Below are 24,245 nucleotides of genomic sequence, written 5' to 3' on the forward strand. Positions count from 1 at the left end.
TTTATTTCCTTTCTCAAACCCATTCCATGAATGCCGGGTTTAACTGAAACCGATACTGAAATTTCAACACAGATGTCCAAAGTAACTCAAACAAAAGAACTGAATTTGATTTGTTCGTAGTATTTAGTGGTCACAAAATATGGGGCTACAGATTTTGATACTAGAAATCCAACCTCACATTTTTTGTTTGGTCATCTTTGCTGCTAGACACACAACTAGTTTTTAGAATTTCAATAGCGCTGAGAGACATATCACATACTCACATAAGGCAAAAGGCTGGGTTCACTGTTCACTCCACAGATACTGATCAAGAAGTGCAAAATTATTTTCAGATTCTTTGGCCAGCTGTCTGCCAAAGTAGTCCAGACATTTTCTATCTCTGACCAAGCCACTTCATCACCATACTAGAAAACAAAATAAATATCTCTCCTGAAAACTCCAGTAGAAAACATTGTATTTGAAAATGATCTGTATTGACCAAGTGGGACAGGCTCTAGAAAAAGGAGACATAAGTAAGAAGCTGTTGCCATTTTGACAATCCAGAATGAAGCTTTCACGTACATTCATTTTTATAAACACATTCTGGAAATAACTATTTTCTTTTATAGCTAGAAATATATAAAAATATATCTAAACATATTTGCACGTATTACATATTTTATTTATATACAATATAACCTCATATATATAAGTATACACATATTTATCTATATGTAAATTTATTTCTATTTTTATACCTTTATTTATGTATAAATTAAAAAAGCTATCTAAATTTAGCAGAGACCCATTCTCCCAGTTGCTGACAATCCTGAATAAAATTCCACGGATCACAGGCTGCAAAGAGTTTTTACTTTGTAGCTTAAAACATGATCTCTCATCAGTAGGATTCAAAGATATCAAGAACTGGCAGGAGCACTGCATTTGACCAATACTTTTTCTCTGTTGGAAGTAGCTATCACAGGAAGGAGGAGGGTCTGTCAGCCTCTGGCAACAAGATTGGTTCCAAAACTCCACTCTGAGATCATAGGTATACAGGCGACTTGGTATTATCTACCCAGCTAGACATCTATATTGCAAAACAACAGTTATATACTGTTACTATGTCACAATTACTGTAACATTTGTATTACATATTAAGTATTTATCATAATACCTCACAACTATATGGTATAGCTTGGGTATACATAAGCAACTCAACAAATATGAACAACATCTCTTGAAAGTTTTGTAACAGTATCTCTGAACAGGAATTTCTCACACCCTGAGCACATCAATCCACTGGAACAAGACAGAACACTTATCTAGTTTTACCTTTGCTGTCATGTACATCAGATTGTTCAGAACCATAGCTGTAGCCTGTGGTGATCCCCAGCCTTCTCCTCGTAGCCATCGTCTACTGTTCACCATTATTTCTCTGTCTTTCAGAGAATCTTCTTCATCTTCATCTTGGCGACGAATGGTTGGCAAAGGTTTCAAGTCTACCAGCTCAATATTGTTCATCCATGGGAGCAGATAATGCAGCATCACCTGTCTCCCAGCTGGGTGAGCCGTTTGGATTCTCTGACTTACTTCTGTCATTCAAAAATTAGGTACACGCATGAATTGCAAATCAATAATGAGAACTGTTTCGGTAATAATGACAACAATCACGAGCCCAGTAGACCATACTGATATAAAGTAATGCTGATACAGGCATAGTATTTTTGATTAGCTGACTAGTGCCATTTCATAATGAAAAAGTCTGCAGTCTTCAGTAGAGCTAATTGAAGACACTGCTGACAAACAGTATGTTGAAGAAACCATATTAGCATACGCAAACACATATATTCCTCTAATCGGGGAAGGGAACTGAAAACCTAGATTATATAAAAATGTACCAACTTTAGCAAAAAAGCACTTAACATTTTTTCTTCCTCATATTAGTCCTAGTAGCTTTTGAATTGATGTGAGAAGTTATTACTCTGTAATTGTTTAAAAATGCTATGGAATAATATTTTTAAGCAATCTACAGTAAACAAGAAAACACTAGGAAGAACAATAGAAGAATAATTTTTAAAAACAGTTGCAAATATTTCTAATGTGATTTTTTCATGGCTGTTAGAAAGTCAGTAAAAGTATCTTTGATTCACGTTGTTTCCTCTTGAATATATTTCAAATACAAGTAAACAAAAATTGTAACTCAGTAAATTCCATTTTCTCCATTCATTATGATGTTACCTTGTTGTCTGTTGTCCTGCTTTTAGTGAATTACATATAAATTAATTATTGAAAAATAAGGATTATACATTTTGTACAATGCTTTTGACCCGCTGAAGTTTTCTGTTTTGTTTTAAAACCATACCTGAGAAGATAGCAAGTGTTAGTTCAGGATAAGTCCTTGCTAATTCTTCTGAGAGTTGATAATACGACACAGAATACAGATGTGGTAAAGGAGAAGGCTGACCCAAAACCCCATCTGTCCGCTGAACTTCCAGTTTGTGAGCATAACGGAACATCTTTGGTTCCAAGATCTACAACAGTAACATTCAGAATGTGAAGATAAGTATAGAGCCACAATAGAAATCTTTATATAAAATCACCTTCTCAATTCATGTATCTACTCTCATTTAATATTTCCTATCTGTGCAGATATATTTCCAAACAATATCAATTTCTGCTCATCTATGAGACATTGATAGGAGCAACGTAATCTTTGATGTGGCAGAGATGCAGAAGGAGGCTAAAGCAGTTCGATACTTTAAAAGTCAGTTTTGGCTGATCTTAAGCAGTGGTGTTCACTTGAGAAGAAAGATGGGGTTGAAAGGGAGGGTGGTGCGAGTGCTGATATATCAACAGAGGTCTGACTTCAGTGGGGACTTTACTGTTGAATTTAGCTGACAACAAAAACCTTTGAAAAAAATACCCCAAGACTTGTGGTCTGAGCCACAAGCAGCACAGATTTTATTTATTTATTTTTAAACAGTAATGCTGCCTGTAAGATTAAGCTTACCCGCAAATGACCTCGGAAAGGAATATACAAAAGTAAATTAAATGGCTAACAAGATTTTAAATATCATCTCTCCACACAGATAGATGAAAAATGTTTGGTATTAATGTAAAAATCAGAAAACTGACTGCTACCCCAGCAGAGTAAATGGACAGAAAGCAATATACTTCTCTCTGAGGTGCTCTTGGACAAATGGGGCTATATACCACTCTGTTTAAGGGCCAAACCAGAAGAATCTTGATTTAGGTATTGTCTCTTGAAAAAGCAGTTATTATGAAAATACAAGTTTTGGGCTTAGTTCATGAAAATATGACATGCTGCCACTGAAGCCTATTTGTGCCAGGTAACGATCTGGCCTAACTATGTACTAAAATAGAGAAGAAAAAAAATGTATACATTGTATTTCATTACTAAAGGGACAACACTTTTTCTTTTTAAATACACATGACAATTCTTGTTTTAAAGGAAAAAAAAAATCAAAATTAGCTTACAAACCTGTAATAGTTGCATAGCAACTTCATAGATAGCCCTAGTAGAATCAGCTGCTTTAAATAGTATCAGATTCAGGAGGGTCACTGTATCACACTGGTAATCCCTAGGAAAAAATTGCAAGTGTGAAATAAGTAAAATTACATTTGGCTTTTTAAAATTTGAATTTATTAAAATTTAATTTACGGGAAATATTGTATGGGATAACATAACATTTTGAAAAGTTTCTCTAGTAACACATACACACAACCAGGGGTGATCTTTTCCCTTTGGGGGAGGAAAAAACCCAGTTCTACATGAAAGCACACTTTGAAAATGAAAGTTCAAAGTTTTGAAAAAATATTGTAGTACCTGTTTTGGAACACACTGGCTATGGCTTTAAAACAGCCAGCTGCTACCCGCTTGGAACCTGTGTAACACCGGTCTACGGCCCAGTACATGAGGTTACTCTGGTCAGGGTTGAGTTCCAAGAGCAGCATGACTGCCTCACAGCCTAGCTGGTGAACCTGTATTCCAGAAAAGAACCAATATATATTTATAAATATAGAAAAAAAGACCACCTTACAAAAATGGCATAAAATAGAGAAATAGATATTTAATTAAAAAAAAACAAAAAAACCCCACCCAAAACCAACTGCAATACACAAAATTTGTTCCACCTAAAAACAATGAGATCACAGCTTAAAATAATAATAGGTAATTCTATCAAACTGTTTAATGTTCAACTTGCACACAGTCATAAATTATTGAAGCAAATAACTAGATAGTTCTACTGACTTTTTTTTTTCCTCAGTTCCAAGGCTACCTTGAGCTATTTACTATTTTCACTTGTCTTACTACAACCTGAACACTGACCTGAAAGCATCAGGTACAGAAAAACACTTAAACATATGCAGGAATTCCAATGGGACACAAGGGATAGATCTATGTTGAGACTTACATATTCTCTTGTATCAAAGCAGCCCACTGGAGCTGTGTTTTTATGTAGTCATAGTATTAGTGCAATAGAGACCCTATATTTTATATCTAAAGCTTGCCTTACTGTTTAGATGTAAAGCTTGGTCTTCTCTGCAGGACCCCCAATGGACTCTACAGTCTCACAAGAGTTCACATTCAAAATCTTATCTCCTTTAAATTTCTAAAAGATCTGCTTATTACTACAACTTAGTAGCTGATTAGTTTATAAATAATACACAACGTTTCACTCTTTGCCCATTCCTCTTCCATTCTGTTTTGTCTGTTCTTAACACTGTGATTAGGGACTGCCTTCCTCAACAGGGTGAATACACATATTAAAGACAGTGCAAAAATACGCACTACTAAAACAGCTTTACGCTGTTCTAAAGCATTTAGGCCAATCTGACTGCAAAACTCATTAAAGCATATGTTGAAGGCATTGATAGTTGCAAGCCAACGTTGACATTGCCTGTATTACCTTTTTATCTTGTGAATCCAAAATATTATCCAGCCATTTGTATAAGTAGCCATCAGATGAGAGCCCGACGTTATCTGCAACAGGCCCACAACACAGTACAGCAGACATAGCCTTTAGAAAGTAATTGAAAAACACTACAACTTAGTAACTCAGATACAGGAAGTGCTTTTACCAAGTTCATTAAAATATCAGAAAACTAACTTCTATTCAGTCAAGGGAGGAGGACCAAGGCCAATAAAAAACTGTTTAACATCTTAGTCAAGAAATTATCAAATCATATTTTTCTCAACTCCCAAATACAAGGAACTGTCAATACTGAAATGCTGACATATGTAAGAGTTAATTGGTCAGTTTGATTGTTAATTTACTTTTACATGAAAGCCTTTCTCCTCAGGCAACTGAGGACTACAGTCACTGAAGTGAACATTTAGTATTCATTTTAAGAAATTCCTACAGCAAGTGCAATAGTTTACAGTATAGAAAAAGCCAAACTGTCATAAATACACATGTAGGCAAAAGAGAAAAAACCCTAAGTCATGAATGGCAACAAGGATGTGAAAACCACATCCAAAAAGCCCTAATGTTAAATTTGCATCAGAAAAGTTAACATAACAATCTGTTTCCAAAATTCAGAAAGTGCTAAAATACCTTTAATGCACAGTATTGGTGTCTGTTTATTCGCATGTTCCTATCACTGTATCTGTCCAGGGGAGTAAACATGATACTAAAAGGACCTGCCCAATGACTGAACAACATAAATAGACTGTGGCGTAGACTCTGCTGCGGAAAGACACTTCTTCTCTGGTGTACTGTAAGAAAAACACATGGTCAGACACACTCCTCTTGTCATTCTTTAAAATAAAGTACATAAAAGAGAAACAGACCCAAAGAATGAATATAGAAAGAAAAATCAATGTAAAGACACATGATTTCAACATCATAACAGCTGGATGTAGGTTTACTATTGTCCTGTTTAATGCCACTAGTGTACAAGAATAAGCTATTTATTAGTCCAGAGAATTTAAATGCACTGCAAACCAAGACTTTTGCTAAATCAGAAAATTACTTATATGCTTCCAAACAGTACCAAAAATCTCTCTTAAAAACTCATACTGCTAAAGTTCTATTCAAAACTGATGGCATGAATTATTTTTATGAAAGTATTCTGAAACTAAAAAGTGGATTTTAGTTTAGGTTGTTTGTTTGGTTTTGTTTCTTTAAATGTACTGCATATTAAATACAGTCATCAGAAGTTATTAAAGCATTTTTACATACCTGGAACATTTTGAATTATATTTGCCACTAAGGCACTAAAATGGCATCGGATATCTTTCAATGTATCAGAATCCTTTTCATTTTCTGCTTCTAGGAGTTGTCTTGTTAGATCGACATACTCAAGTAAAGTGTTGTTGAGGGAATGTGTTTCATTATCAAGGCCACCACTTGCACTTAAAAATAAAATTAAAAAAAATAATCAAATAGTATGACAAATACAATGATTTTTGAAAACAATCCTTATTTTTTTCTCCTTAAAAAACCCTACAACCTCAACACTGCAAATATTTAATTCAAACTCGTTTCTTCATCCAGCTTCTATTCCAGTGTTAAATAAAAAGCTCCAGTGAAAGCAAACTAATAACCACTATTAGAAGTCACTCATCCTTCCACAGAATTAGTTCTTATATTGGGGATGTTAAAAAAAATAATAAAAACCCTCAACCAACCAACACCTCCCCCCAACCCATGCTATTTGTAAACCAGAAAAAAATGATTACTACTACTTGACTATAGATTTCTATATTACATACTGATTTTTGGGAGTCAGTCAAGACGTTCAGTACTTCATGACATGCTACTGACTATTAGCAGATGAAAGCAATTTATTCATTTTATATGTTCATTTCCCATCTTCATTGCTTTAGCATCTGACCAGACGTCTGTATTAAACTAAATAAGGAGATTAAAGACTACGTGTGATTCAAACCTGCCCTCCTTTGAAAAACAATTGTTAGAATGGCAATTCCTTTCCTCTCAGCTCCCTCCACCATCTTTCCACATTTGTACTGAAGACAACCAAAAAGCATGCCTTGCACACCAAAAGCAAGATGGGGAGGTTTATGGTAGCCCTTAATTGCTTGCTAGCTTCCACCACAGAGTCAGACTGGCCTCAGAGAGAAAAGCTGACAAAGTTCCAGGGTGCAGACTGTGGTTAGGAGATATTTTACATATGCTAATTAAACACCAGTGAGTACCTTGAAAGATAAGAAGGGAGAGTATGATTTTAAAGGCTGTACTCTGAAAAAGCATGCCAAAAGGAAGAAAGGCATTTTAGCAATGCTTCTGAGGCAACATTCTGAAATATACTGTAGTAGCTTCCTTAAAGATTGAGAACTTCACACTGATTATATTGCTAAGGTTGACAAATAAATCTTTAAGTATCATTGTCTAACAATGGAAGGAGCTAGCCTAACCATCTCCTAGCTTACTTCCTCTTATACAATTCCACCTGCATAGAAAAAAAAAATTTCTAAGAGACCTGTAAAACATATGCCAGAATTTTAAGTCTTCTTTCAAAGTGTCCCTATACAAGTAGGGTAAACTGAGGAAAAAACCCAACCTAGTTAACATTCTGCTTCTCTCTGAAAGAAAAAGGTCCAATATTAATCAGCAGTAGCCTTCTCTGCACAGGACATGCTGACTAGCATAAGGACTCCAGGTGAGGAAGAATTCCAGACTGATTACAGAATAGTTTTAACTTGCGTTTTCTGATTTACGTAACTGGTGCGATGTTTGAGCACACACAGACAAGAAGGAACATGACACACTGCCTGTTCAAAGCAATTGTCTGGGAAATAGGGGGAATAGCATTTTAAACAAAACACAGACCACACTGACAAAGAGCATGGGGGAGGGAGGGATTAGAAGGCCAGCAAAATTCCAAGTTTTATAAAACCATGACTATTTATTTAGTGGTATACTAAAACTCACTGAAGAATTTTGCATGCTTGTTATACTGGGTCCTAAGAATACTAATGACTTAATTCAGAAGCATAAAAAACATCTTATCATCAGTGCTGCCCCTACCTGTGACTAATGACACCAGCATCTGCCAACAGTTCAAATATTCGTACTAGTTGTACTCGTAAAATATCTCGACGCCTGCGCCGTTTCATGTTCTATTCAACAGAGGAAACACAACATTAAATGAAGCAGAGGAAAAACTAAGTATAAAACCAGCATGTCATATAAAAGCATTATTATATCTGTACTACAACTGGCATCAATTATCAGGGGTACCAACATTTTAAGATGAGGAGTTACCAAAATTGCTAGCAATTTTAATAAACCAGACAATGAACAATATTTTTCCCTGCTGCAACTCCAAGATATACTAGGTTTGCTATTACACTTATTATCAAAATAATGTTTTTTATCAGTCTCCTCTTGCAAAGTGCAACATATAAAACAATGAAGTACAAATGCCAATCTTTCTACATATTTTGAGGAGGTGATTCTACATATTTCGAGGGAGGCGAGACCCCACCTGGAGTACTGTATCCAGCTCTGGGGTCCTCAGTACAAGAAAGACATGGACCTATTGGAGCAGGTCCAGAGGAGGGCCACAAAAACAATCAGGGGGATGGAGCACCTCTCCTATGAAGACAGGCTGAGAGAACTGGGGTTGTTCAGCCTGGAGAAGAGAAGGCTCTGGGGAAGACCTTATAGCAGCCTTCCCATACCTGAAGGGGGCCTACAAGAAAGATGAGGACAAACTTTTTAGCACGGCCTGTTGCGATAGGACAAGAGATAATGGTTTTAAACTACAAGAGGGTAGATTAGACTAGATGTAAGGAAGAAGTTTTTAATGGTGAGGGTGGTGAAACACTGGAACAGGTTGCCCAGAGAGGTGGTAGATGCCCCATCCCTGGAAACATTCAAGGTCAGGTTGGATGGGGCTCTGACGAACCTGATGTAGTTGAAGATGTCCCTGCTCATTGCAGGGGGTTGGACTAGATGACCTTTAAAGGTCCCTTCCAACCCAAACGATCCTATGATTTGCATGCAAGACTGACAAAACACACTATAGCCCAGTAACATTTTGAAACAGCAGTGATGTTCCTTTCCATCATCTGTATTTAATTACAAATTTATTACAAATAAGAATATGACGGTTACCACAAAAAATACTGAGTAATCATCTCTGAGTTTGTGTTTGCAGAGTTTATTATTTCTATGAATACCTACTGAGGCTTCTAAACCTTCCTGTAAAACATGCTCTCCATTAGAAAATTTTTAGTCAGAGCAGTCAGGTGAGCTTACAGCCTTTTTCATTTAAAAAAAAACCACAAAAAACAACAAAGTTGGTAGACAGTAAAACTCAATTCTATGTCTTAGGTACTACTAATTGTAGGCATGTTACTGATGACATAATGAAGTAACAGCTGTGTAAAACTATGCTTAGGTAAAAGGAAATAAAAGAATGTGGAAAAGGTTACAGTAATTTTTTCATTATTTTAAAAAAAAACCTCTTTGATACAGCAATAATACAGAGCTCAAAACAAACACAAAGCTCTTCTAATGTAAACACAATCATTTAAAAAAGTAACTTCTCACCTTTTTATCTGGTATACTGACAGTTTTTAGGTGCAGAATTGAAGAACATAACTAACATTTCTTTACTACCATTTGTGAGAAGATAGTTAAAACTGTGTACTGAATAGAGTGGAAAATATCTAATTACCTCTGGCCTTCTTTCAAGTGCTTCCTTAATTATAGGATGTAATTCTTCTATTAGTTCCCTGAATTAAAATAAAAGAATTAAATGGATAAAAACAACCATTAAATTAACATCTCAATTGAAAGGTGTTTCACAGCAACTAGTGTTACAATGTAAGTTAAAACACCCTCAGGTTTTCCTTCTGCACCTGCAGCTTTCTGAAGTAAACCAGCATTTAAGAGATGTTTCCCAGAAAGATAATTCCCTAATTTAAAGACAGACTACCAAACGGATGTCTCAACAGCTACCACTAAATCTGCATTCACCAATTATTATGGCATATTTCTATCACAGATGATTTTCATTTATTTTCATATTCAGAGTTTATCAAAGCCTTATGGTGCAAATAGAGACTAGTAGGAGGAAAAAAGATGTTGGCAGCTTATCACACAATGCTCTTTCAGTTGTCGTGATGCATTTAGTTGTTAATAAAGATCATTTCTTTAAGGCCAATAACACTATGCTTACAGAAGTCAGACTAGCTCTATGAAAACTGAAAAGCAACATGCTTTGACGCTGTCGTTAACATTCCCTAGTTATTCTGAAGGTCCACAGACTTTATTACTACTCAGTTCCTTCTGCAAAACTAAGATTCACTTATGACTCCAAAAAGGGGGCAGGGAAAGGGGAAGGAGATCAGTAGTATGGATTGACACAGACAAAAAACTAAGGTAGAAACATACTGGGTTTACTTTAATATTTGTTAACATAGTAACGACCACCTGCACTTTAGATCTGTTGGAGTGTGACACATTTTTCTACTTCTGGTGCTATTGTAATTCAGACATACAAAAGCATAAACCACTTCCAAGTTTTCATGGTAAATGACTGACTCCTCTGCTACATCATTCAAAGGTTCTTTTCAGAGAAACAGTCCAGGTGATCAGAAAGCTACACAAACTTTTGCAGTGCGCTCAGTTACAAGACACTTAAGCATGGTTAGGGGTTGTTTTATACTTTCCTTCAAATACAGAAAAAACACAGACAAGTATTTGGAAGAAGCTTTTTTTGTGCTAAAACATAATAAAGGGTCAGCTTCCCATGTAGAGCAAGGACATCTAGACAAGTTCATGTGATGAGTAACAGGAAACAAAAAAGAATATTCTAGCAAGTTTAAGTGGACTGCATATACATATAATCCATAATGAAAAAAGTTCTCGAGTAAAACATACCAAGTGGGGAGGAACAGTGCTTAAAAAAACCAAAACCAAACCAACAAATCAGTGCAGAGCTGCAATGGTGAAGGGTGGGCTACAGTTAGCATCTGGTGTGAGTACGCACACTGGACAGAGGAAAAAAGCTGGTCATCAGAAACAAAACAAAATTCAGAATAAAGAAATCAGAAGACTGATGAGAATCAGATTTTTTTTTTTTTTTAAGTTTGCTGAATGAATTGTTTCTAATTTAGAAAACAAGGATTTCTGGTGAAATCCTTTCTGAAAGCCTTTTCTAGATTTGTAGAGCACAATTATGATTTAAACTGTTCAGTATATCTTCAGAGTCATGGGACAAAAATCTTGCTTTACTCCTGGTAGGAGAGCAAAGTAAGATATGATTTAAAATTAGAAGATTATCAAAGGATTAAAACGGAATACTATAACTAAGGACTTGGCATTACGGTTTAAAATATGTCTTTGGCTCCTCATCTACCATAAAGTGGGACACAAGTGATTGGAGAAAAGAAGCATGTTATTCAAAACCTAGAGTGTTAGCGATGTCTGGTTTCTTCTGCAGAAGCTGAGTTGGTTGCAATAGCATGATACAACTTCATAACTCCCCATTATAAGAGGCTGCCTGCTGTCAGAGAACACCTGATGCTGAGCACTGGCCTACCCAGGAAGTTTTCTCCCCCTCAGATGTTCTCCCTCTTCATCCATCCTCCACAAAGACAGAGCTGGCAGTTGAGGACAGTTGCATAGAGATGCATTTTAAATCTCATGGCTTCCTGGCATAGAGCTTCCTTTTCATGTCAGTGGATTTGTAATACGTATTGACAATACAGTACATTAGGATCTGAAGAAAAGTGAATTTCAGTTGAGGTAGGAATACCACAATGGCTGGGTAGACTGTTTTGAACTCAACATTTATATGAAGACTTGTCACAATAGGGTAACCAGAAATTCTGGATTATGAGTTGAATCCAAATATGCTGAACATGAATTATGATATTAAGTTGACAGAACAAGTGGCTTGGCACAGATTTAATTCTGCTACAGTAGATCACAGTTACCGGTGCCCAAATTAATCCACATGGACTTGTCATCAGTACAATGTATGACAAAGGTGTATTAGTTACGAAGTTACAGGAAAAAAAAGAAAAGCGGTGAGAGGGATGCACCACAAATTTCAGAAGCTTCAGCACTAGTCAGAAAACAGTTCTAACTAGTATTTTTTTCAGCTTGATCCAAAAATCTCTTTTTAGAATACAGTTATCATTAAACTCCTACATACACAGAGCTCAGAAACACGTTTGTTGGCAATACCAATAAGGAGAGTTTGGTAACTCTTACAAACATGATTATAATTAACATTTCAAATGTTAATAGTCCACAAAGTCTGTTATTTCATATAAGAGCTGCCTTTAATATCAATAAAAGGGAACTGTCTATTGTTTTGACTAACTTCTTTTTCTTTATGCAGACATGACCTCTACATAAAATTATTTCAACCTCAAAAAAGCTTTTCTAACATTTCGTGGTGTGATAAAGACAACTGTAATCAGTTTTCACAGCTTTTTTAAAATTCTTAAAAAAAAAGAAAGCAAACCTTTTTTTCTGAGCTCTTATTCCCCAGCTTTGTAATCAATTAACATAAAAACAGATGAATGACAACAGTTACCTAAAAGCTCCTGGGTTGGTCCTGCCAAGTCCCAGCACAAGGGATTCTGTAATTTCCATGCTCTCAGAGCGCATCATTGGAACTATGTGCTTAAACAGGGAGGAAGGGGATGGAATGCCAATGATCTAAGAAGAAAACCAGAATAAAACAGAATGAAGTAGTTACCAAACAATCAGGTGGTGTGACATTAAAACATCTGCTGTAATTTTACAGTCTTCTCACATTGATCAGTGACTTAAAATGCTAAAAATGAAATTTTTGACCTTTGACATGGAAAAACTTTCTGAAATAGTAAACTAGTATTAATTACTTCTCCATTCCTTGTATAACTGAATTTTCATTGTCAGATGACAATGAATGCCTCAACACGATAAACAGATGCTTTGCATGTTTATCCACCCTCCTTAGGGAGGGAAAGCAGACTTCTGGTGTCCAACTCCTTAGACTCCATTGTGGCTCTTGGAGCGAACAAAGCTTTCAGTCTACAGTTCCTCAGATTTAGGGAAAGGATCTTGGTAACAAACAAGTGGAATAGGCTGCTTCTCCCCAAAATCTGCTGTATAGTCCATGAGTTATCTTCACCTCTACTGTACCTTCTACAGGAAGCCAAAAAGGGGAAGAACAAGGCAGACAGAAAACTGTAGTTGGGAAAAATATAACAAGATACATCATGCCTAAATAGGTCACTGCTTCAGTTACTGAAGTGAGCGGCTATTTGCTCAGAATTGCAGAAGTCTACTGACAGCAAAAAAAACCCAAACCAACCCACAAAAAAAAAAAAAAAAACCCCAACCAAATCAACCCCCCCCCCCTCCCCCAACCCCTTAATGGTAAACAAAACATTTCCTCATTAACTCTAGGTAAGACTTTGAGATTGTGTTACAAAACATAAGCAGAAAAGCCTCTGCAGCACTGACTGGGAAAAGCGAACTGAAACACTATCCTAAACAAATGACAAATGTGTACTAAAACGTGTTTTCAGACAAATTACACCAGTTTCTGAAAATCATGATAGTTATTATAAGCCTCAGGTGTTTGTACTTTCAATAACATGTAGACTTAATTACAGTAAGGAGTAGAAGAACCTACTCTTGAATCAATGCTATAACCACTGTCAGGAGTAGACGCCAGCGTCTCAGGAGGGGAACATCTCACAGAGCCTGTGGAGGTGGAGGAGTTTGAAGAAGATGCTGCACTGCAGCAAAGAATCAGGTAGTTTCTCCAGAGCCCAATATAGGAGTCACTGCTTGTAGTAGTATTCACTTTCTTTGCATTGATAGGGCTGCTATTAAAAATAAAATGAAAAAAACCCAAACCTCAGTATAGTAAATGAAGCTTACCAGATTTCACTTTGTTTTTCTATTGAATTTCTATTTTCAAATATATATATGCCATTGCTTCCAAAATTGTTTACATAGTAAGCTGAAGAAATTGTTCAGAATAGACCTGTACATGAACGAATAATGTATGCTTTTATAGTCAAGTCTGTTTAACTATGATATGGCCGAAGGCATGAATTAATTAATTTTTAGAGTAGAAAACTTTTTTTCCAGATAGAACTGCTTTAATTTATTGTCACATAAAGCTGAATGAATCCACAGAAAACATTATCAGTCCATATGTCACCTCACTGAAACATAATGACATTACAATGATAATAAATCTTGAAAGAATACTCAATATAATTTATTGTATTTACATTAGAAATTAACTTACTTGATATCCACTTGTGGAGACAGCAGTTGGAGTCTGGTGTAAGCAAATGTCCAAGCATAGCTTACAGCTGTTGGGCAGTGTTTTGGAAGATTTTCCTGTTTCATAAAACTTGAGAGGCTTATAATCCATGGATCTTGGCCTTGAGTCACATGTGCAAATATCCATATATGTGACGGACTGACCACATCAAACTGGTGGCTGATTGGGGAAGAATTCCAGTCAGCCAGAGTTTGTAAATCTATTGAACTGGGACAGTACAGTAAAGTAGTCTGTGTGCACAAAAAAAGAGAACAAAGCAATATTTAATAACCATGTATATTAAGTAACAATCTCTTCATTGTTAAATATCTAATAAAGTATCAGTGTCAAAACCACTTTTGGAATAGATAAAACACATTACTTAAATTATGGTTTTTTTACACAAGTTCCTAATGTGGACAGTTATATAAGCATGCTGTTTGGGAAGGAACTGGGTATTAGGAAATAGTAACTTCTAGAAAAAGGCCTTTTCACTCATGATGACTTAGTTCTTCCAAAAGATTCTGGACTCTAAAAACCTTACTACTGAATTCCAACTTGCTTGCTAGACCTAAAATCAGAAAAGCTTTTCCTTGATACTTAAGAGTTAATGATAAATATATAAATATGGAATTCAATTGTTATTCACTGATAGTTATTATAGCTTTCATCATGACTAAGACATTGTATTGCTGCAGAAAAAGGCAGTGGTCTTTGCTTCAGAGAAATTCTAATCTATGAGCAAGATATAGATATAGCTGGCTGTGTGTATATGGTGGACATAATGACACCCTTGTTGATCAGAAAGCATACAATGAATGGCAGTGTCAGCCTCGCAAAACTCCTCAGGTTTTTTGAGGATTTTCGTTTGGTTGGTTGGGTTTTTAAGGTGATAAATTGCTGATAAAGTTTGCATGATCATAGTGACACGATTATTTAACATATATACAACTTATTTGGGACAACTTTGCAGAATTACCTCATCTTACATCCAACTTAACATAAAAACTCTCCTACCTGGTCAGCCCCAGTGAGATGTATGAAACTCTCCAGGATAGTAGCACTTTGTCTGTCCATTACATCTATAGCCAACTCATCATCACTCTACAAAAGATAAAACACAAAAAGCTCAGAGAAAGCCAAGATAAAAGCAATTTCATTAAGCAGTCACAAGAATGGGTCATCAACTCTTACCTTAGAAATTTCTAGAAGTGTGAACAAGGCCCTTATTTCTCTGAGAACACTGACAGCTAATCTCCTGGTGGCAGGCCTTGTGCTGCAAAGGATGACCAGAGCAAAGCCTTCCACCACGTGAAATACACTGGAATAAAGGGTCCTCTCCAGAGGAAGGGTATGGGCAGCCCCATTGGATACACCACGCTAAGAAAAAGATAACAGAATTTAAGCAAATTAAGAAAAAAGTAAACACAATCAAGCTATAGTTCCATTATTAGTAATGGCAGTATAGATCATAAGGTATTTAGATCTTTGGCTACTAGTCAAATTTTGCATTATGAGAATGGCATAATATCAGCTACTTTGTTTTTTTTGGTATCTCTCTGAATTCAGTCCAAACAAATACACAAGAAAGTCTTTCTTATTTCACTTTCTCATTAGAATGATGCAGTGAGGGCAAAATTAAAAATAAATAGGTAATACTCTTACATATAGAACTGTAAAAAATTAAATTATTTGAACACTTTCTGTTTGCTAGTAAAAATGATGTTTCTTTCTAGTTCTACTGTTTTACCATTCCTACTTAATTTATTTCCAGTTACAGATGATGACTTTTGATGTAAGCAAAGATGTGGCCATGAATTAGTGTTTCAGTAATACTTAGTAATATTAAAGTAATTTTTTGGCAAAAATACTTATTTAAAATAATAGGTCTAAAAATCTTCAAGCACTGTAAGAAAGTAAGCTGAATTTTTATTACTTAACAAAAACAATAAAAGCTACTAATAGAACTGCATGTACATTCAAACCATGTGTTAACATCAAAGGACCTTATTTAGAAATACCTGAGAATCTTGGTTTTTATTGTGCATTTGGGCTGCTTGTTTCCACTGATTTATGAGCTGCACTAACATTTTTACTGCATTGTCAAGAAGCGTTGGGTGGATGTCAGTCACTTCACGCACAATAAAATATACAAATCCTGAAAGAACATCTTCCCGCCAATCTGGAAAATCAAGCATTAATGCTTGGAGAGTATTGAAAGCCAAGGCACGAAGTTCTTCATCCATATGAATTGTCAGCCTGTTTAGAAAAAATAGTGGTATCATCACCCCAGATTGGCATAGTCTTAACCAGCCTTTATAAATTAAAGTTTGGCGTTAACTCTTCTTTCTTTACTGTATAATGTGGAATACTTCCACATAGATGCATTTTCTGCACTGAATACATCTGAAACTGGCTACTAATAGAAGGTGCTAATACTATAGCAAAATAATGCAAGACTTCACAAAACTTAGTATAAACAAATAATTTTCAAGAGACATCGTCAAGTATTTCATATAGGCACATCTTTGCATGCATCTGAGCAACCACCTTAGAGCTCAGTAGGTAGGCACCCTGTGACGTACAGGTTATTTTCTTCCAATAAAAATTGAAAAGAACAGATTATTATTGCAGATAAAGCAGCTTTACTTTGGATATGAGAAAAAACTTGCAAAAAAACCCTTGGCATATATACTTAAAAATATGTCTCAGCCCACTATGGTAGATGAAACTTGCCCAGTACTGTATTATTACTTAATACTTTATGTCTTTTATGTGATTTTTGACACTGAAGAAAAAGTGTTAGAAAAATCTTATTCTCTCACATTATTACTAACTTTTTAATATATGTAACTCAACACATTATATGCAAATGAATTTTAAAGCTAAAAGCTATACTATATTTCTGCACCAACACCATTCTTGTATTAAAAATAAAAAAATTAAAAGGAGGAAGGTTTATCACTCTAGTAATATGTAAAGACTGTCTGCATATACCACAACTATATATTCTCACTGAATGCTCAGTTTACCCATAGGGATGGATAAATATGGGTAGTACTGGATTAAAAAACTGGAAAAAGGAAGCAGGATTAGAAGAGAACAAGGAAAAAAAAGTTTCCCATAAATGCCTGTCTCACATTTTGGTAATGTCAAACAAGAATGACTTTATGATAATTTACAGTATTAGCAATAGGAAAAAAAAAAAAAAAAGAAAAAAAGATAAAAGGGGAAAAAAGTATGATAGTAGTAACAAAAAGATAAGAACAAGTTCAAAAAACAAAGCAACAGAAATTAATTCCTAGTTTTCAACAAAATTCTCTCTAAAAGTAAGTGCAAGATCTTCAGGATAAATTCACCTCCTGCTATACCGGCCAGTAACACTTGAACTGCAGAAGGTAAGCAGGAATAGGAAGAATGGATTCTGTATGCAGTGGACTCGCACTACATAGTGCACTGACAAACTCCTATACACACAGATTTAAAAAGGAACATCCACCAAGAGCAGAATTTCATCTCCCTTACCTTGCAAGCAATTCAATGAGGTCAGTCCTGCTCATGCCATCTGGAATCAGTCTTGGGATAGCAGCAATACAGGTTCTGAACAAATCTATCTTAGGTTTTCTCTCACCCCTACAAAAACAGTTTATAACCAAGAAAACAACAGGAAAATCTCCTTCAGTACACCACAAATATTTTCAATTTCATGTCAAAACTACGGAGCTATCAAAAACTTTAGTCATTAATTAACGAAATTAGCATTCATTTAATAGCCAAGTAAGAAGCCAACAATTGTAATACATTAATGATGGCATCTGCAACATTACAGCATAAAAATAGTATGACATAACTGTGACAGTAAAAATATTGTAATTCAGTACATACGTAATCATGTCTTCAGGTTCTTTATTGGACATCTGCACACTAGTCATGCACATGGGCCTTCCAACTTCTTTGTCCAAATGCCTAAGAATGCTATCTAGTGCTTTTCTGACTTGAGGGTAGTAGATGGACATTCCTGAAAAGCCAAAGAGTTCCAATCACCTCTTTCAGTTGTTCTCATTTAATTTTCACATTTTTATTAAAATATTTGCCACTGATTTCAGCTTAGGACAAATTTCTTCTTGTACCAAAGATGACATGAAACACACTTTAAGTGTCAAAAGAAATGCATGTTAAATGAGTACCGGGAGGTATTACACAAAAGTACAAGCTTCCTTCAAAAAGAACATAAACAGGGAAGAAACCATTAGTTGCTTCTCTGTTTTCTCAATTCTGAGCATTTTAGTTCTTGTTTAAATTTTGAACATGTTGAAACAGTCCTTTAGAGATGCCTAGCTCATCCACAGAAGACCAATAGAGCACAGGGTCAAAATTGTCTTACTCCACTTCAGCTGTGGGACATTCGGAACGTTCTAGAGTAACATCAAGAGAACAAAAATTGCCATGCTATTTACCACACTAATTGCACTCAGGCTTCTTTGTGTTAATTTGGCAGCGCAAACACTTCAAAAAAAGCCATGGATTTGGTCCAGACACCAGAAGGTCAATATTGTCTAGCAGCCCTCTGTATAAAGAATCAAAGCAATTCTGTTAAAACACACTGCCAACTTAAAAAAGAATCCAACATACCTATAACTTTTGCTTCCTCATCTGTCAGCGTTTTATTAAGAAAAATTTTCTTCACACGCAGAGTATTTCCTGAGGGAAGAACAACTCCTGTTGTTGGCATTGGTGGTTCACCATCCTTCTGCTGCAAGCTATCTGCTATGACAAGGAAGACTCTGAGGCCAATATTCATCCTCTTCAATAGCAAAAAAGAGAAGAAAAAGGAAAGAGAAAACAGAAGACATTGTAACATTAAAGTAACAGAGATGAGGCAAAACACAAATTGCATTTTTCCTCTCTTTTAAACAGACAGCGGCATGGTTCCAGTAGGACAGGCATTATTTTAAAGTTACATATTAAGGTAATGAAAGTAACAAGAATCAAGTTTAAGCCTTCAGTGCCTTCCCACAACTCTTATTCCAGTTAACTGAATTGGCACAGGCTAATATACCAAATGTTTTGTAGCACAGAGCACTAAAGGACTTAATATGAATGTTGAGAATGACATACTGAAGACAGACACTGCTTAAACATCTCATCTGTTAGACTGGGTCTTGAACCTTAAAAGCTAGGTACAGCTTCCCTGAAAAAAGGCTTTACAGTTATACTGTAACAAAAATTCACACATACTTACTGAAATTATTGTTGAAATGAGTCTGAACTGTAGTACGCTGCTAGCTTACTCAGTGGAAATAAAACAGCAATTGTGCATGACTACAATTACTTCTTTCGTTTTAGCAGAACACCCCTTCAGATATTCATTAATCTGCTTTCATCCTGGCTCAAAAATAGTTAGCCACTTTCCCCACAAAATCCCCCAATGCCCTGTTCTCACTGCATGCAAGTAATGAGCTTTTTTTACCTCTGGATTAATAGTAAAGGTTTTAGGTGATTTTCCAACACTAAGAAGATCAAATATTATTTCTTTCATTGCGAAATCCAAACGTTCCTATAAAGGAAAATAGATTGATATGATCATCTCTTTTCTGGTAACATGCATAGTTTCAGTTCTTGGCTTTGCATAGGTGCTGGGTATCATGTCTTAAAAGTTTAAAAAAATAAAAAAGTTTAAAAAATATATTCATTTTTTCCTGTTTGTTCTTATGACTTAATGTTCTTTTTTAAATATAGTACGATTCAACACAGCTTATCCCCTGATATGGTTGAACCATTTCTCTTGAAAAAATTCCCAGATAGTTCTGCTCAGGTCAAACACATTTCAACAAATGAGCTGAACTGTTTTAGATAACTGAATATTAGTGATAAAAAGAGGAGCCCTAGGAAACAAATACGTATCAGTGAAGGGCTGCGTGTCCTGCCTCATCCCTGTATGACCAGGGGCAAATAATTTTGGAAGCTGAAACACAGACAAGCTATCTGTAAGACAGGAAAACATGTCTCTAATCTATAAGATTATAGATGAATGAGAGTTTATCTTGTGAGATCATATCCTGCATTTTGATATTAGGACAACAGAAGCACCTAGAATAATATAAATCATAATGCAATGCTAACTACACACACTGCATGCATTGCATATTTTTTCTGTCTACAGAGGCTAGTCTCCAGGCTAAATATAAGTGGATATTACTGTTAGAATGCTTTGCCCCTTACAAAAATATTATAATGGAATATACTAATTATATTAGTGTATTTTTTTCATATATATATACAACCCCCCCCCCAACAATGCAATACAAATGTAAATAATAATCATCACAATGTTCATACACAACAGTTATTGAAGTTTAGGTAAAATAATTTTGCCACTAGTAGAAACAGAACGAGTCATTTCATTTGCTATACATATTTGGGCAAATTCTACTCAAGATATAAGACCATTAATTCAGTGCAAATATTTCAAAAACTAACCTTAAATTTACATTTCTTGGAAATAATGTTCATCCTATTCTTATAGCTCTAGCTAGATGTATTCTTACCTGAGCAATGAACTGAATAATCTTCACAAATATATTCAGAGGTGTGTCTCGTGGGACCACACTACGTGATCCTTTTGGAAAAAGTGCTGATACGATGCTCATGAGACGGCTACAAGAATTTAGAAACAGAGAGAGATAAATAAACCTTCAAAAAAAGAACTTTTTATAATAGCATAGATGTTACAGCTCAAACCTGGAAGAGTGTGGGGGGTTAGTACTAAATAGTACAGAAGCATATGACAGGTAGGACCACCTACAGAGAGTACAGCCCTCTACTGCCAGAGGCAACAGCATCATGGGTTCATTTAAAAAGTGAGTAAGATCTTGCTTTAAACTAGTTAGTAATAGTCGAAGGAGGGGCAAAATCTGAATGGCTATTCCAAATTGTCATGATGCTAATTTGTAAAGAAAACCTTTTCATTTCCAGCCCATACTTAGTGATAGCTACTTCATACCCTACTTGTTCTGGTACCATTAGTGCCTTTTAACTTTAATAAATATCCTGCTTGTTATCTCTCCGCCCTCTTCTATCCCTGCATATCCCCACAAAGACTATCATAGACTCTATTCCTTCTCCTCCTCAAAGTAATCAAGTTCTTTTGGTTTCTTCTTTTAAGATGAAGTCTTTGTTCCCCTGTTCACCTGACTAGACCATTCCTGAGCTGGCTTCAAGATCTCTTCTGATATTACTAGGGGGGGGAAAAACCCAGCAATCAATAGTTGAAAATCCTTTACAGAATGAACTTACCTTTGAGTTACAGTGTTGCTTTCACATTTTATTCTAATAACATAAACCCACAATAACCTATACAAAGATTCCAGTGCAACTCGAGACATTTTGGGATCTTTATTCTGTAAAATAAATGAAAAATCCAGTTACTGTTGCCTGTGAGACACTCAGAAAAATTCTATTATTACACTTTTGACTTTTAAGAATATTTTCAATTTTTTTTAACAATGAAAACTGCTGTGTTTAATACTGACTACAAGTTTAATATGTTTTCATAAAAACAACCCTGCATTGCATATTTTCAATACTACCTGAATATTTAACTAGTAATTCCAGATTATTTTACATGGCTTTCGCTCTGAGAGCAGAGGAGTAACTAAAAAGCAGATATTCCTCTTGAGATGAACACCAAGAGTGTATTGCTTCCAAGAACTTTTCTCAGAAAGCCACTGCAAACTAATACCTACTCTAAAGCAAATTAACTTATAGTTTGTCTAAAATATTGGAGTAGCTGCTTTGGATCAGGCATGAAGTCTAAGTCCATCATTCAGTTTATGACAGCAGACAGTAGCAGGTGCAGAAGAAAAGAATGCAAAACAGGGCAGGCACACAAAAGATGCTTCTCTGGGTGTGCACTCCCGGCTTCACCCAACTTAGCCATTTTCTGTGGACTGTGTTAGTGTTTACTCACTTCCAGTGGATTTTTATTGTAACAATTAAACTAGCTTTTTCTTGAATTAATATAAAATCTTGTGGCATATTTCAGTTTAAATTATGCACTGTATGAAAAACAATTATTTTTTTTTCTTAAAGCTGCTTTGCTCCTCCTAGCTCTTAAACTGTGTAAAACAGTACGTAACTATCATCCTTTGTACCAACTCCAGCAACCCCTTTTCCAACTAGGGATTCTTGGTGTATTTATAATCTTGAAGTGTCGAGTGAGATTCTTGGAATTGGCCATAAGTATGAGCTTATGAACAGAATAAATGATTCCCAGTTGTCATCCTTCTAGGCATTCTCTCAGTTAAAAAAACCCAAACACTCCCCCCCACCCCCACCCCCCCCAAACAAAACCAACAGAAGAACCCCCAAAACACACCTTCCCCACCTTCAGTGAAGTCTTTCTGCTTCAAGACGTATCTATATAACGCTTGAACCTAAGCCATTTCACATTTTGTGGCCTTTACCACAAGCCAGTAAGTCAGAATAGCAGACTACTTTGCCCTCCCAGGACAAGGGGAGCGCAATTTCACAAAGGGTGTAAGTAAGACCACACTGTTCAAAAAGAGACGGTCTCATCCTAGGTTCCTTCCTGTCCAATCTCACTGCTCCCTTTGCATTGACTCTAGCAGTAAGGAAGTCCAACTCACACCAGTAAATTGATCCAAATAATTTCATGGCCATGTCTGTGCAATAGACTATATAAAGGAGAGTAATTTGGATGGCTTTAACATGGGTGGGTCAGGACAATTGGTTTTGGCAGCAGCTTACTTTAAGAAAGGCTAAAAGCCTATCACAAAATCACCAGAGGCAAAAGTGGTACTTCACAGACAAATAACATACATGACTGTTTATCAGAAATTAGAGGGAATAACTTAACCCAGTCTACATCAGTGATGGACTGTTGTAGAGTGCTGTTCTACTCTCCCTTCACACTCATCAATGTGCTCCTGCCATCGCCTCTGAATTAGCACACCTGCAACTAGGCAGTGGGTAAATTCAGGAAGGTGATCTGGACAAAATCTAACTAGTAAGAAGTTACACCTGTCCCTGGTTAGTATTTAGACAGTAACTGTCCCACTGTCCAGTTAATTTACCAGCAGTGCTACTGTGAGGAAGAAGGAAACACTCATAATTGTATGAGAGGGTGAGACTGTGATAGCTTTGATTTTAATACTTAAACAGCAAAAACCCATGGTATTATTCCTCATTTAATCTATAGGCCAACAGTTCTTGATGTACAAAGTAGGCTAGTGAATTCATTGGTACACGCGTTATCAAAGTCTATCTGAAATGCAGTGTCTAGAACTGAGTAATGCTTCAATTTTCTTATTTCTGATATTTCAAAGGGGAGCTTAATTTACAGGTCCAGAAGAAAACAAAAAAAATTACTATTGGCTTTCAAACATCTAATAAAAAAAATGGTATAGGTAGCAGAAATTTTACAATGTGTTAACAACATTCCCTCTGTATAGGACGTATATAGCTACTCCTGATTAGTTATGATGAAGTTTGCTTCTTTGTTAAAAAAAAAAAAAAAAAAAAAGTATAAGGAGGCATTCACCTTTTAAAAAGGGTTACAAAATAAATACAGCAGGACTTTTAATTTCTTAAGCATTGAAAATTTTCATTATCTCTTCCTACAACTCAGAACTAAACAAATATGCTAGAAGAAAATGGCTTTTGGGGTCTAATTTATGGCACACTTCTTAAGTATACTTGGTGTTAATATGTCAGTATTTCCTTTTCTCTTTGAGATTACTCCAACTAGAATACAGCATATATGGCTATGTAATTCACCAGCCTGGCTGAATATCAGTCTTTTAGCTGATGCCTGTCAGATTTTAAAGCGCTCTATCTGGGTTGTTTGGGTTTTTTTCCAAACATAGTTTTGTTTAAAAGCCTAAAACTTTTAACATAAATTGTATCAGCAGACTATGGAATAAGCTGTCAAGAACTGTATCTCTGTTACAAAACCAAAAAAGTAA

General features: G+C 35.7%; 1 protein-coding gene across 10 annotated transcripts in view; it reads right to left on the reverse strand.

Moving 5' to 3' along the window:
* The window catches only part of FRYL (FRY like transcription coactivator), a 176,641-nt gene that overhangs the window by 52,720 nt on the left and 99,676 nt on the right, over nt 1-24,245 (reverse strand). For all 10 annotated transcript variants that reach the window (XM_075025546.1, XM_075025526.1, XM_075025516.1 and 7 more), the window contains 22 exons: nt 21,556-21,659; nt 20,808-20,916; nt 19,730-19,816; nt 18,892-19,063; nt 18,145-18,277; nt 17,785-17,892; nt 16,281-16,518; nt 15,454-15,639; nt 15,277-15,363; nt 14,242-14,510; nt 13,615-13,810; nt 12,526-12,650; nt 9,652-9,709; nt 7,995-8,086; nt 6,186-6,358; nt 5,559-5,719; nt 4,911-5,021; nt 3,827-3,981; nt 3,482-3,581; nt 2,342-2,510; nt 1,312-1,571; nt 264-404 (listed from right to left, as the gene is read on the reverse strand). In XM_075025546.1, coding sequence (XP_074881647.1) covers nt 264-404; nt 1,312-1,571; nt 2,342-2,510; nt 3,482-3,581; nt 3,827-3,981; nt 4,911-5,021; nt 5,559-5,719; nt 6,186-6,358; nt 7,995-8,086; nt 9,652-9,709; nt 12,526-12,650; nt 13,615-13,810; nt 14,242-14,510; nt 15,277-15,363; nt 15,454-15,639; nt 16,281-16,518; nt 17,785-17,892; nt 18,145-18,277; nt 18,892-19,063; nt 19,730-19,816; nt 20,808-20,916; nt 21,556-21,659 — 3,234 coding nt within the window. The remainder of the gene's footprint in view (nt 1-263; nt 405-1,311; nt 1,572-2,341; nt 2,511-3,481; nt 3,582-3,826; nt 3,982-4,910; nt 5,022-5,558; nt 5,720-6,185; nt 6,359-7,994; nt 8,087-9,651; nt 9,710-12,525; nt 12,651-13,614; nt 13,811-14,241; nt 14,511-15,276; nt 15,364-15,453; nt 15,640-16,280; nt 16,519-17,784; nt 17,893-18,144; nt 18,278-18,891; nt 19,064-19,729; nt 19,817-20,807; nt 20,917-21,555; nt 21,660-24,245) is intronic.

The sequence above is a fragment of the Buteo buteo genome, chromosome 1 (assembly GCF_964188355.1).
Source record: "Buteo buteo chromosome 1, bButBut1.hap1.1, whole genome shotgun sequence".
Taxonomy (NCBI): domain Eukaryota; kingdom Metazoa; phylum Chordata; class Aves; order Accipitriformes; family Accipitridae; genus Buteo; species Buteo buteo.